Source organism: Pipistrellus kuhlii, unplaced genomic scaffold (assembly GCF_014108245.1).
Source record: "Pipistrellus kuhlii isolate mPipKuh1 unplaced genomic scaffold, mPipKuh1.p scaffold_m20_p_7, whole genome shotgun sequence".
NCBI lineage: Eukaryota > Metazoa > Chordata > Mammalia > Chiroptera > Vespertilionidae > Pipistrellus > Pipistrellus kuhlii.
In genome coordinates this window covers 35,111,945-35,127,068 of record NW_023425573.1, presented here as the reverse complement: position 1 = coordinate 35,127,068, position 15,124 = coordinate 35,111,945, and the positions used below count along the sequence as shown (strand labels likewise).

Sequence of the window (15,124 nt, the reverse complement as noted above, 5' to 3'; positions counted from 1 at the left end):
ATGAGTGGAAGAAAATACTGATTTGGCTGAACAGTATTAATTTGCCCTTTTGCTAGTAATACAATCAATGACTGGTCACTATGATGTGCACAGTGGTCATCCCACTCTGGCTGGCCTGGCTCCCACATCAGGGGTGGAGCCAGCCAGCCAACCTCCCATGGCCCCTTCCCCTGACTGGCTTGGCCCCCAATCGGCCCCCCCAATCAGATCAGAGGCGGGCTGGCTGGCCAATCTCCCATGTCCCTCTTCCACACCAGCCAGGCCTCGATTGGCCCCCAATGGGGCGGGCAGCTGGACCCTACCCGTGCACGAATTTGTGCACCAGGCCTCTAGTATTATTATAAGTTAATATACATAGAACACTTAGAACAATGCCTGGCACATAATATGTAATGTATTTACTTAATAAAAATGTAAAGTACATTTACATTTAAAACATTTAAAAATAATTTGATCTTTTCAGAGATTGGATTATTACTGTTTGCATATCAGCCTTCTTTATACTAATATAGGGTAGGATAATTACTTTATTTCTTTATTTCTAGAATTTTTTTTTTTTTTTTTTTTTTTTTTTACCTCTGAGAAGTATTTCTAAAATTGAAAAGTTGAATCTCTAAAAACTTGAGTTTTCTGTATCAACCTCATATAAAATTTATATTGATTCTTTTTTATAAATTTTAAATAGGGATTGAGATAAAAGATATAGGAAACAAAATCAGAGTAGCAAATTTTATGTTTTTTCCCCCCACTCTGTAGTGCTCTTTTGTGTGTTTTAAATGTGTCATATCCTCTTCATGTAAAGTCTAAGAAACTTACAAATCTACAGGTGTATTTCCTGTCCCCTGTTCTTATTATAATTGCCACATTATAAACTCATGATGTTACAATTTATAAGACAGTCATATTTTAAAGAAATTAAGAAATAGTCATTTATATTTGCATATGTATTTACTCTTTCTAGTATTATGTATTTCACCTTGAAGATTTGAGTTATAATTCCCTTAAGCCAATAGATAATTGCGTTAGCATTTTTTGTAGTGTAAATCTGTTAGCATCACATTCTTAAGTTCTCTTAGTTATCTTCTTAAAATGTCTTTATTTCATTTTTGTTTTGAAGGATATTTTCACTAGGTATAGATTTCTAGGTTAATATGTTTTTCCTTTCAGCATTTAAAAAATGTTCATTTGTTTCCTGACCTTATTGTGTCTGATGAGAAGTCAGTCATAAATTTTATTGTTATCACATTGTAGGTAATGTATCATTTTTCTTTAGATGCTTTTAACATTTTTTCTTTTTCTTCTCTTTCTCTAATTGCAATTTGGCTGTGTTGTATTTAGTGTGAGTTTCTTTGAATTTATCCTCTGCAAGTTTTATGACCTTCTTGAACTTTAACATTTTTCTCTTTCATCAAATTTGGAAATTTTCAGCCATTACCTTTTCAAATGCTTTTTTTCCTCTCCATTTATAATATGGTATTCTTTTGTTATTGTTCCAAAGGTCCCTAAAGCTCTATTCATTTTTTTTCATTCTTTTTCTCTATTCTTCAATTTGTATATGTTTTATTGTCCTATCTGTTAAGACATCTTCAATCTGCCCTTAAGTTCCTTCAATTAAATTTTATTCCAGATTTTTAACTATAGAATTTCTATTTTGCTCTTTTTAAAATATATAGATATTTTAAATATATATTATTATTATTTTTTTTACAGAGAGGAAGGAAGAGGGATAGAGAGCTAGAATCATTGATGAGAGAGAAACATCCATCAGCTGCCTCTGCACACCCCCTACTGGAGATGTGCCCACAACCATGGTACATGCCCTTGACCGGAATCGAACCTGGGACCTTTCATTCCACTGAGACAAACCAGTTAGGGCTATTTTGTTCTTTTTATAGTTTTTATTTCTCTGTTGAGATTTCTTTCTGTTACGTGCTGGAAATATATTTCCCCTTTTGTCCTTTAGCATAGTTATAGCTACTTTAAAAATCATTGTGTTCTATTTCCAATATCATGGATTATCTTGAGGCAAGTTCTTAGTAATTTCCCTCTCTCGATTATAGATTATACTTTATTAATTTGTTCATATCTAGTAATTTGGAATGTATCTTGGACATTGTTTATGGCATGTTGTAGAGACTCTGGATTCTATTACATTCTTTTGAAGAGGCTTTTTTTTATTTACACATCAAGCAGTTAACTTGACTGATCTCAAACTCCCAATTTTCCCCGGTGGTGGCAAGCAGCTGGGCTTATTTGGGCTGTTTAGTGTCTGATCCATAGATGCGTAATTCAAGTCAGCCTAATGTTTGGACAGAGTATATATAGTGGGCCCTCTCTGACTATCTCCTTTTCTGTGATTTCCCTGTACTTTTTCCAGCTGTGTGCTCACTTCAAACACTGTCCTCTGATTCTTCAAGCCAGGAAGTCTAGGTTTTCTGCATTTTGTTTCTTTTTATGGTACCAGCTGGGGCTTCCCCTCAAGCTAAAGCCTATTTAAAAAAGTAAAAGGAAACTCATGTAGCGCTGTTTTCTTCTTCCAAACACACTCCTTTATTGTCTGCTTTTTGTCTGTATAAACTGCAGATATAGTTGGGTTTTATTTGTTTTGTTTTCATCCAGAGTTTATAATTATAATGAGAGGATTGGTTGGATAGGCACTACTTGACCACTACTAAAGCAGAATTTAAGATTTAAATTTAAATGAGGATACCTTACTCTAATGTTTACCTTTTTGTACCTTAGGTACCCACTTAGTGGCATGATTTTACCAACTTTTAAAGAATGGATTGAAAATACCCTTGGAGTAAATTGGGAGCATAAAACTACCTCGAAAGTAAGCAAAAAAGAATTCTTATGAATATGCTTAACTCTCTGTTTAATTCTAAATTAATTAGATTTATCTTTGTAATTTGTTATAGTTTTTTTAATGCATGTTTTTTTATTTGTTTGTTTAGAAGTTTGCTAGTTATAGTGACCTTGTTAGGGGGTAGTTTCACTTTTCTATAAGTGGGGTTGGAAAACTCTATCCTGTATACATATTAAACCAATGACATTCTTAGTATTTATGTTATTATTATTTTGTTATTTATTATTATTTGCTATGGCAAGATATTTTGCATGTCCCTCTAACTGGTGTAAGGGCTATGATTAACACTTTATTTTCCATTATACCCACCTCCACCATCTTATCAGTGAGTAGTTATTTGATTTATTTAGAAATCCAATGATACATTTTATTCTTGTAATTAAACTAGGCTAAACAATTAATTATTTCCCTTCCCAAGCCAAATCTTATAACTTCCCTTCCTTCCTTCCTTCCTTCCTTCCTTCCTTCCTTCCTTCCTTCCTTCCTTCCTTCCTTCCTTTTTTTAAAGAGCCAATTTACTGGGCTCACCCATCTGGCGCATGGTGCTAGGTAGTTGTTTTTTTTTAAAAATATATTTTATTGATTTTTTTACAGAGAGGAAGAGAGAGGGATAGACAGTTAGAAACATCAATGAGAGAGAATCATCAATCAGCTGCCTCTTGCACACCCCCTACTGGGGATGTGCCCGTAACCAAGGTACATGCCCTTGACTGGAATCAAACCCGGGACCTTTCAGTCCGTAGTCCGATGCTCTATCCATTGAGCCAAACCGGTTTTGACTTATAACTTTTCTTAAAATATCCTTTTTAATCCCCTTAATTCTCTCTCTTGACTGTTTGTAATTACTTTTTTCACATTGATAATACTGTAATATTTACTTATAATCTATTTTTTTGTATATAATCAACAGCGGGGTATGCCTACATATAACTTCATTCTCGTGGATTCAGTTTGGCCTATTACAAATGGACAACAGACTTAAAAAAATGGTGTGTGTTTTTTTTAATTTACCATTGGTTGAATCTGTGGATGCAAAACCCACAGATACAGAGGGCCAACTATGTGACTGAAATTAAATAGAGGTCCTTAATAAGATACTAAAAGGCTATGTAAACATCATATTTTTCTTTACAAGTTTTTATATTTTCTTTTTTCCAAATTCTATATTATGGTTGTTGTTTTTCTTAACAGCTTTGATTTGGGAAGCCATTTATAGATCTCTTTCTATCTGCTAAGTAATATTACTAGGTGCTTTTCCAAAAATTATCACATTTAACCTTCTGTCCTTATAGCAGTTGTATAAATTTGGTGATGATAAAATCTAATTTAACAGACCCAGAAGCCAAACTCACAGAAGTTGGGTGACTTGCCCAGAGTCAGATAGCTTTAAAGTTGAAGATTAATTTTTCTAGTTACCTATTAGTTGAAATTAAGTATCAAGTTTATAATTATGTTGTAAGTTTTAAAGTTATCCTATAAAATGGATTTATAACTTATATTGTGAGTTTTTTATGCTCTTTATTTTTAATTACAATTGTAGTTTAGAGATGATAAATTTTATCTATTGGTCAAGTTGCTTTCTCCTAGTCTTATTTTAAAATTGAAGATTTGAGTCTTTGCTATCTTTCTTGTTCTTGATTATAATCTTTAGAAATAATAAAAAGGTGCGCTGTAGAAGTAAAAGAGGAAACCTAAGGTTTCTGTAAGTTATGCTATAGAATGTGATTAACCATACCATTTCCAATTTATAACTATCACAAGGTTGGTTTCCATACATATTATTTGGTATTTTCATACACTTCTGTCTTAGTTTGAATATAAAATATTTTATATTTTGTAGTCACTCACTCTAACAGGCATTCAAAATTTATTTTATTGAAATAAACCAAAGAAACCTATTTTATTTTCTAGGCATCCTTAAGTCCTAGTGATACCCCTCCGTCTGTTGTAAATGAAGATTTTCTTCATGAGCTTAAAGAAACTAATATTTCATATTCACAAGAAGCAGATGATCGGGTATTTAGAGCTCATGGTAAGCAATTTTATATAAATGCTTTTTAAAAAATTTTTTAAAAAATTTCCTGTAATTTAAAATGTCTTTGCATTTTATTTTTTTAAATCACAAAATAGGTCATTGTCTTCATGAGATATTTTTGCTCAGGGAAGGAATTTTTCATCGAATTCCTGATATAGTTTTATGGCCAAGTAAGTTTTTCTTTTTCTTGTCTTTTTAATTTAGGATTGTTAAATTTTAAGTTAACTTAGTGTTGGAAATATGTAATTTTTAGCATATAAGTTGTGAAAAATAAAGCTATATTTTTAAAGTTTGCTAGAGGTCATAAAGTTTTCTTGATCTGATCATCCTGATTGATTTTGTTGTTAATTGTTAAATCTTCATTTTAAATTAATTAATTAATTACCGTAAGGAGATCAATAGAAATAAATATTATATTGGGAGGTTAGTAGAAACATGTATTTTTGTTTAATTTAAAAGCTTAACGAAGTTAGTAACAATAATGATATATTCAGACCATTAATTAAAATAATTAAACTTTTAGTTAAAATAATTGATTACTGCAAACTAATAATAATTTGTTGATATCAGCTGGTGAGCTAAAAAAGCATGGTGATCAGATGATAAAGCAAGTTGTTTAAGAAACATATTGTCTTTGATATGAATAGTTAAGTTTTGAGAAATTAATTTTAGTTTTTTGGCTTGATATAGATGGTAGGTGAACTTTCTGTTGTTACTTTGCTCTGCTGATGCAGTATATTTATATATGTGGTTTTTACACCCATCTCTTCTGTCAGAAAATTTAAAGCAGAACAGGTATATTGTTCCTTACTGTCCATATTGTCTTTTTTAGAAAATTCCACTGATCTTCTGATTCATTTTCCTCTTTACACTCTATAAAAGAAATAAAGTATTTTTCTAAATGGCTTATTCATGGACTCTTCTTAGATGTGATCCTTCTATTTTGCAGCGAGTAACTCAGAGAAAAGTCATACTTTAATTTGGGGATAGGAGGGAGATGTCATAAATAGCAGGAATGTCCAAGATTATATGTAGCTGAAATGAAATTACTTTCCTATATTTTTTATGTGTATTTTTCTGTGTATTTGGGAATAGTATGGAATTAGTCTTTTGTCTCTGTTAGTTTAGAAATTTAGCAGCTCCTGAAAAGAATATGTAAAATTTTGTGGGTGAAAGTATGATAAGGAACATGATATTTACATAGTTTAAGTGTCCCACCACATGATACATATTAATTATAAAAAGTTTAGAGTGGAGAAACCTAACAGGTACTATATTCCCAAATGGTGAAAGTTAGCATTACTAGAAATGCTGCTTCTCTACATTATGAACCTTCAGTCATAACACGCTGAGAAAGGCACATCACTAACTGTGGAATTCCTGCCAAAATGTATAATCTGAATTTAACCATGAGAAAACTCATATAAACCCAAATTGAGGGATACTCTTAAGAAAAAACAGACAAGTCCTCTTCAGAAGAGTCAAGATCGTAATAGTCAAAGATAGACTGAAGTACTATCTCAGATTAAAGACAATTAGGGGACACAACAATTAATGTACTGTGTGATCCTGGTCTAGAAAAGAGAACATTAGAGGAATAGTTGGCCAAATTTGAATAAACTCTATAGATTAGTAAATAGTATTGTAGCAGTGTCAATTGCTTGGATGTGATAATTGAACTATAGTTATATAAGGTATATTTGCAGCTGCTGGGTGAAGGAAAAATTTTGTACCATTTTTGCAACAATTTTGTAGGGAATTATTTCATAGTGAGAAGTTAAAAAGATAAATAATGAACAGTTTGCTTTAGTATAGCTATTTCATAGGTTAATGAGAAAAGGTTACTTTATAGTCCCATATTTTGCAGTATTACCCAGAATATATTTATGTTTCTGTGATTAATTTATTTTTTATTTTTTCAACAGCATGTCACGATGATGTAGTTAAGATTGTGAATCTAGCCTGCAAATATAACCTTTGTATCATACCATTTGGTGGTAGGTATTGTGTCTTTTGAATTTTAATATGTAAATTTGTTTTTTTATTTTAAAATATTTGTATTTTAAATATTTGTGCCATCCACAGAAAACAATATCTTTATAATTATAATAAAGTTATTCTGAAAAATTGTTATGCTCTTCATTTCTGTTCAAGTAGAACTACCTAAGAAGTGATATACCCTTAGTTCATGGGTTCTTTTCCATATGTATCCTAGTTGAAGCTGTGACTTTAATGCCTAAGTAAGAATATGTTCCTGCTTTAGTAATTGCTTTCTAACCTTTATCCTTATGAAGAGATTTTTTTCAAAGGTTAAATATACCCAACGTAAACCTTTGAGAAGGAATATAATGCAGCATAAAAGGTCAACAAGGACACTCATGACCAAATCAGTATCTTTTAATAATGAGAATTAATACTGTTTTACACCTTAAGACAACTTTGATCTTTTTTGATCTTTTTTAACCACATTATTTTAATAACTTTCACATGCCAAAGGAAATTGCCTTTACTGACTGAATTGGCTATGATGGAATGGAAATGAGATCCCCCCAAATTAGAAGCTTCATATTCTTTCTTCAGTTGATATTTCCAGTTAAATTAATAAAACAATGAATTCAACTTTTTCTAATCCAAGGCACTCCAGTGTTACTTTTATTTTTTTATTAAACCTCACCTGCGGATATTTTTACATTGCTTTTAGGTAAAAGGGAGGGGGAGGTGGGAAGGAGAGACAAGGGAAGAAGGAAGGGAGGAAGAGAGGGAGGAAGGGAGGGAGGGAAAGATAAATATAGATGTGAAAGAGACACAGATTGGTTGCCTCCCACACACACTCTTGACTAGGCCAGAGATCAAACCTGTAACCCAAGTGCATGCCCTTGATTGGAAATCGAACCCATGACCCGGAGCCACACCAGTCAGGGTTACATTGCTATTTTTAATGCAATATTTTTCTAATTTTAAATGAATGACAAGCAAAAGAGTGGTTACTGAGGGCAGGCATGTTTTTAACAGACAATTCATGTCTCACCTTATAAAATTAGCTGAATCTCATGAATCAACACCCTCTATATCTATAGTTCTTACCTTGTATCAAAGTGACTTCCACATGTTTTCTGTCCACAACGTTTGGAAGTACCAATTAAGAATTTATTCTGATTTATGTTGATATAGATGTGGTTAAGAATTAACAACAGTATATTCTATATTGGTTTCAAGAAATTATTATTCCTTTGACAGCAATGTTAATGGAAAATATGAGTGCATTGTTCAAATACTTCTTTGTATTATTTACTTTATATTAAAATCACTTTTCACCAAAGAATATACAAATTTGTTTTTGAATATCATATAGACAATTATAACTTGTTTTTATTCTAACGGTTTTTATTAAAACCATTTTTATATGAGGATATAAGATATTAAGTGATAAATGAATCTCATAATCATGGCAAAAAGGAGGTAATGGTATGTCTAGTTTTATAGAATAGGTATTTTTATATTTTATTTTAAGCTATCTTTTTACAGTAATCATTAGTGTAGAACTTTTCTAATCATGTTTTTGGAGTTTCACAAATTGCTAGGGGTTTCCCTTAAGTGTGCCCAGGGGATAAAGCCACATTGTTTTCAGCTCCATAATAGTTCTACATTTTTACACACAGCATACAATAAAGGTAAGTTTGCTTTTAGTGTGTTAGCACTTATAAATGACATTTTGTAAATTAGATGTAGGTATTATTTCCTAGTAGGCCTATTTGTATTAGGGAGTAGTCATATGTATATAAGTTGTTGTTTTCTATTTTGGCAGGAGGAACAAGTGTCTCATATGGCCTGAAGTGTCCTGCAGATGAAACAAGAACAATTATTTCTTTGGACACGTCACAGATGGTATATGATTATTAAGATGCATTTGAGAATAGTGTTTAGTTTAAAAATTGTATTTTGGCTCAGTCTTAGTTGTCATCATTAAAGGGTATATTGTCCATTTGTTTTAAATTAATTTTGTGTTTATATTTACCCTTGTGTTCAGATTTCCAAAAGCTATGCCCACTCTTACTGTAAGGCACATATCTTGATGGCTTCTACCAAATTGGCAGGTGAAATTGATGTTTGAAAAGCATGGGTTGGAATATTGATGCAATACATTAATTTGTTAAAAAACAAATATTAGTTAATTAAAACAATATTAGCTAAGGTTAATTTTAATCACCAAAATCTTGTCCTTCAAATTTTTACTAATGCTGTTGCATTTTTTTCTTTTGGAAAAAATAGAGGAGCTAAGTAATAATTTTAATGATAGGATAAATTTTTGAAGTTTTGGCCATTGTGGTCCAAGAGTTGGATATTTTGGCCTGTTAAACTTTTTAAAATATATATTTGTATTCATTTCAGAGAGGAAGGGAGAGGGAGAGATGGAAATATCAATGATGAGAGAGAATCATTGATTGGCTGCTTCCTGCATGCCCTCTGACCAGGAATTAAACTGTTACCTCCTGTTTCATAGGTCAATGCTCAACCACTGAGTTATACATCAGTTGGGCTAAACTTTTAATTTGGGTATGAACTTCATCTTTGTATAGTCAATGATATTCCTGGTTACATATTCCTCATTATAATAAAATATATATATCTATATATCTATATATCTATATATCTATATATCTATATCTATATATCTATATATCTATATCTATATATATCTCTATATATCTATATATATAGATATATACATATATCTATCTCTCTCTCTCTCTCTCTCTCTCTCTCTCTCTATATATATATATATATATATATATATATATTTTTTTAATCTTCACCCGAGAATTCCCCCCCCCCCCCAATTGATTCTGGAGAGAGAAGAAGAAAAAGAGAGAGAAACATCAATGTGAGAAACATTAATCAGTTGTCTTTGTATCCACCGCCACTGGGGATTGAACCCGCAACCTGGTTATATGCTTTGACTGGTAATCGAACCCAATCCATTTGGTGCACAGGATAATGCTCTAACCAGATGAGCCACACTGGCTATTGTAAAAATATAATATTTGTAACTATTTGTTTTGAAATTCTCTTAAACACCATTATTGGTTTTATCTTTTCTTTTTTTAATCTACTATTTTAAAGCAAATTCTGGTATTTTTTCTACTTTATACCTAAATATTTTGTGCATCTCTTTAATTACCTAGTCAACATTCAGATTTTCTAGTTGTCTCAAAATTTATGTTCATTTGTTCAAAAGGGAATTCATACAAGGCCCACATTAAGTTTTGGTTGTTTCCTTAAGTCTCATTGTAATTGAAGCCTTATTCTTCCTTTTTTAATGCTACTGACTTAGAGAAACTAGGTTATTTGTAATATAGACTGTCATATTTTGAGTTTGCCTATTGCTTCTTCTTGATATCATTTAACTCTTCTTTTAGATTCTGTATGCTCTCTAAACCTGAAGTTAGATATAAAATCTAGTTAGCTTTAGGCCTAGCTTTTAATATATTTTTAAAGCAAGAATATGACAAAGATGATGATATGCTTTTCTGTGTCATATCACATAGGGAGGTACATGATAGTTGTCCGCTTTTAGTGTTGCTAAAATTGATTAGCAAGATCAGATAGTGACAGCCTGATTATCCTACTACAAAATTACCCATCAACCTTTGTCCTCAAACCAGAGTATAAAAAAGGGAGTTACCTGTGGAGATAGCTTAAAGTAATTTATTCTGGAATTGACTTTGGAATGTGTTGGAATTTCTGGCTCTTTATTTTACTATGTATAGATTTAGCTCTAAATCTGTTACTGAGTATTTAAAATTGAGACAGTAATACTGTGGAAGGTTATTTTGAAAATTAAATGAGGTAATATATGTGAAAGTTTTTACATTGAGTAGATGCTTAAAATTCTGTGGTTCTGCTTTGATCTATGACATCTGTAGAGATGTCATTTACAGTATTCAAATGTCTTTGCAGGTATCTTTTTCTAATCTCAGGTGGACATCTTCAGATATTCTTAGATATGATTGCTAACTATAAACAATAGTGTAGATAGTATTTACAAAATGATAGGAACTGTGTTTACTAACCTTTTTCTGTGTAGTATCTCATTTAATTTTTACAACAACCCTGTGAATAGGTATTGCTGTCTACACTTTACAAATAAGGAAACACTAAGCTTAGACAGTTAAATAATTGGCCCAAGATAAGAGGTATACTCTAATTTAAATTACTATCTGAATGAAGACAGTCCGTGTTTTAAACCAACTCTTGTTAATATACTGCCTATGTTATATCTATCATGTAAATTCAGGGATAAATGGAGCTTTCTGGTGTGAGTAACGCTACCTGCCTAATTACTCTCTTGTCACTTACTGCTTTCAGTTAGGAAGTTCTGTTTCATGTCAATAGTTCATAGAGATGAGACCTTTTTATTCCTTTGCAACAGAATAGAATCCTCTGGGTTGATGAGAACAATCTGACAGCTCATGTAGAAGCTGGCATAACAGGACAAGAATTGGAAAGACAGGTATGTTATTTAGTTAAAGTTTTCAAAACTGACATGTGTCCCCTCTATGAATGAAGTACCTTTCACAATACATTCATTGAACAAATTTGTTCAGTTTCTGTCGTGGGTCAGGCATTGAGACACAGTAATGAATGACACCATCCCCTACACTCGGATAGCTTATGTTATATTACGATAAAGGTCATTTGACAGTCATGATTCAGAGTGAGAATATGTAGGTGAAGGCTAAATGTGGTGTATTGTGACTCATCAAATGGGGTTAGGAGGAAAGGAGTTGGACAAAAAATGTATCACAGAAAATGCAACATTTAAAATTCGACTGCAGGGTGAGTGAGAATTGGCCAGAAAGTAAATGGGATTAGGGAGAACAATCCAGTTAGGAAGCAGCATGAACAGAGGCTTTATAGGCAGCTGCTGCTTTTGGGGACCTGCAGGTGGCTGAGTATGGCTGATATCTATTGCGTGTATGTAGGAGGGCACACATTCTTGGTATATACTGAGTGGGTGAACATGCAGTAATGGTAAAGGATGAAGGTAGGAAAACATGAAGAGGTGAGATCATAAAGGGCCTTATAAAGCCCCTTTTAGAAGTTTGAACATTATCTTTGTAATTAGATACTTCTGGCTACTGTGTGAAGGATGGATGGGACATGTAAGGGTAGGTTCAGAGGATGCCGCAGTGATTCAGGCAATTGCTGATAGTGACCTGAAATAAAGTAGTAAGAATGAAGCAAAAAGGAACAAATTGGGCATAGCATTTTCAGAAGTTGATGATAAATTGTACCAACTAGGTAGATGTTGATATTTGCTACTTACTGAACTTCTTAATGTATAATTTCATTGAAAGCTGCTCATCTCATGTAGTTAATGCAACTCTTGGGGTCCTTATGTACTTTTGGGGGATCCTAATTAATTTTTTTTTAATTTTAGGTTCCCTTTATGGTTTCTAAGCAGGCAGTTATTAAAATGTATTGGTTCCTTCAACCTCCTCAAACATGAGTCAGATATAACTCAGTTTTTATAAGGTCCAGTTTGTTGTTGATGTTATTACCACTTTGTTCATCTTGAGTTACAGAGACCCGTTCCTCTTTTTAATAGGACTTTGAGGGAAATGTGACATACTTATTGATGTTATTTTTTTTCTTTTTCCTTCTTTCTTGCTAAAGAGTTGAATGAAATTGGTATGCCAGCAAACAATTCTAGATGAAAGTCTTTGAAAAAAATTATTAAACTGTTTACTGTCTTTATTTTTAATTTTAATGCAATAAGAACAGAGAACTGAAACTTTATTTGTTGAGACAGTGTTAAAGATCTTCAGTAAGTTAAGGTTTTATATGTTAGCATAATTAGATTTGCTAACTATTATAGTTTCAGTGGGCAGAATAATAGTACTTAATGGAAAAAAAAACCCCTATAAAAAGTCTTGTATTAGTCTTCCATTATGCCTAAATGAGGCATTATCAACAAAGCAATTTAAAAAAAATAAAGGTTGGCTTTTCATGTCTTCAATTTTATATTTTTACTATGGTATTTGGTGTAGTATTTTAACCTTTCCAAGTTTTCCTTTTCTTAAAGGTTAGATTTAAAATTCTAGAAACATATTTCTTTGATATTTAAATAAAATTTTCTTAGATTAAGAACTTCTGGTATTTTACTTACTAGTTCATTTCTCTAAATAAAACTTTCTTTTTTTTGCTTCTAGTAGACTATAATATAGTTTCTACATCTGTTTTTTTTTTTTTTTTTTTTTTTAATATATTGATTTTTTACAGAGAGGAAGAGAGAGGGATAGAGAGTTAGAAACATCAATGAGAGAGAATCATCAATCAGCTGCCTCTTGCACAACCCCTACTGGGGATGTGCCCGTAACCAAGGTACATGCCCTTGACTGGAATCGAGCCTGGGACCCTTCAGTCCGCTGGCTGAAGCTCTATCCACTGAGCCAAACCGGTTTCAGCTCTACATTTGTTTTTTATCCCAATTCAAGTTTTCTTGTTAAACTCTGTGTCCTTCAGTTTCTATTTCAGTTGAAGTAATCAGCTAAAACCATCCTGCTTTTTCCTTTTAGAAGTTTTAACATTACATATATATTGTAGTTGTATAGCACAGATTTTAACCTTCTTAATTTTTAAATTACATTGATATTAAAATATGTGAAATTTAAGGAGGTCACTAACATGTCAATTATGAATTTTGGGAATTTGCTTTTAGGCTTATTAAATCTTTGGCAACTTCATTTTATTAGTTATTAGCCTAGGGATGTGTGACATATTTTTTCTGCCTATGGACTCATTTCCCTATGCTTCAATTTCTTTCTTCATCTGTAAAATGAAGATAAAAATTTCTCTATATAGGGTTTTTGTTAGGATGAAATAAATTAATAGCGTAAAGTCTTTTATCATTGCACTAATTTTTATTGAGCACTGTCTGTTTTATTCAAATTCAGCTGATGTTAAGTATTCATTCTACAGCCAGACTCCCAAATTTATATCATCATCTCACATAGCTTTCCTGAACTCAAGACTTGTATATTCAATTGCCTAGTTGATGTCTTTTTTTTTTTAATTTTTAATAAACATTTTTTTAAAATATATTTTTTATTGATTTTATACAGAGAGCAAAGGAGAGAGATAGAGAGTTAGAAACATCGATGAGAGAGAGTCATTGATCAGCTGCCTCCTGCACACCCCCTACTGGGGATATGCCCGCAACCAAGGTACATGCCCTTGACCGGAATCGAACCCGGGACCCTTCAGTCCCCAAGCCGACGCTCTATCCATTGAGCCAAACCTGTCCGGCCCTAGTTGATGTCTTGATTTACTTTTCTAATTTGCATTTTAGACAAAAGATCTTAAACTAACTCAACATTTTAAAATTTTAATTTCTGTTTTTCTCCATGGTTGGCTTTTTCGGTAGCCTTTTCATTCTCAGTTGATGGGATTTGGTACTTTGGGAAGCTTGGGCTTAAATCATTGGAATAATTTATTTAGTTGTTTTATAATGGTTTTATTGAGATATATTTGCCATGCAATAAACTGCATTCATTTAATATCTACAACTTGAGAGATTTACAGTTAAGGTGGTGGCATAGATAAATGTATGCACACTCTCCCACAACCACATCAAAATGACAACTAAACTAGAGAACAACCATTACTCAAAACCATCTAAAATCTAGCTGAATGGAGGTTCTACAACTAAGGATTTAAAGAAGAAACTACATGGAGACTGATTGGAGGGGTGGAAACCTGGAAAGGCTGGCCCCACACCCACATATGGTGGTTTAAAATTGGGAGAGATATCTTGGTTGTGGAGGGACCCCCTGAGTAGCAAGGGGTCCCAGTCTACACCAGGCCTTTTAGCCTAGGGTTTCACAGCTAGGAAGAGAAGTCCTCATAACTTCTGGCTGTAAAGCCAGTGGGATTGTTGTTGAGTGAAACAGGGCTCCTGGTGTCCTAGCAATTTCATGCACATACTTACTGATACTCAGTCTGAGCTCCAACACTAGAGCAGCAGCTTGAAAGGAACCAGGGACATATGGTGAGGAACTGAATTGTCTGGCATCAGGGCAAGAAATGGTGAGGGGAGAGGGGCAGAATTATGCCAGGCAAAAGTACTGGCGGGGGGGGGGGGCATTTTTCCTTTTTAAAAAAAAATAAAATATTTTATTGATTTTTCCACAGAGAGGAAGGGAGAGGGATAGAGAGCTAAA

The 15,124-nt window shown here is 32.7% G+C and overlaps 1 protein-coding gene across 1 annotated transcript in view; it reads left to right on the top strand.

The window, feature by feature from the left end:
• The window catches only part of AGPS (alkylglycerone phosphate synthase), a 106,129-nt gene that overhangs the window by 27,636 nt on the left and 63,369 nt on the right, over positions 1 to 15,124 (top strand). The window contains exons 3-8 of the mRNA XM_036421106.2: positions 2,743 to 2,833; positions 4,778 to 4,898; positions 4,997 to 5,071; positions 6,827 to 6,898; positions 8,707 to 8,786; positions 11,332 to 11,412. Coding sequence (XP_036276999.1) covers positions 2,743 to 2,833; positions 4,778 to 4,898; positions 4,997 to 5,071; positions 6,827 to 6,898; positions 8,707 to 8,786; positions 11,332 to 11,412 — 520 coding nt within the window. The remainder of the gene's footprint in view (positions 1 to 2,742; positions 2,834 to 4,777; positions 4,899 to 4,996; positions 5,072 to 6,826; positions 6,899 to 8,706; positions 8,787 to 11,331; positions 11,413 to 15,124) is intronic.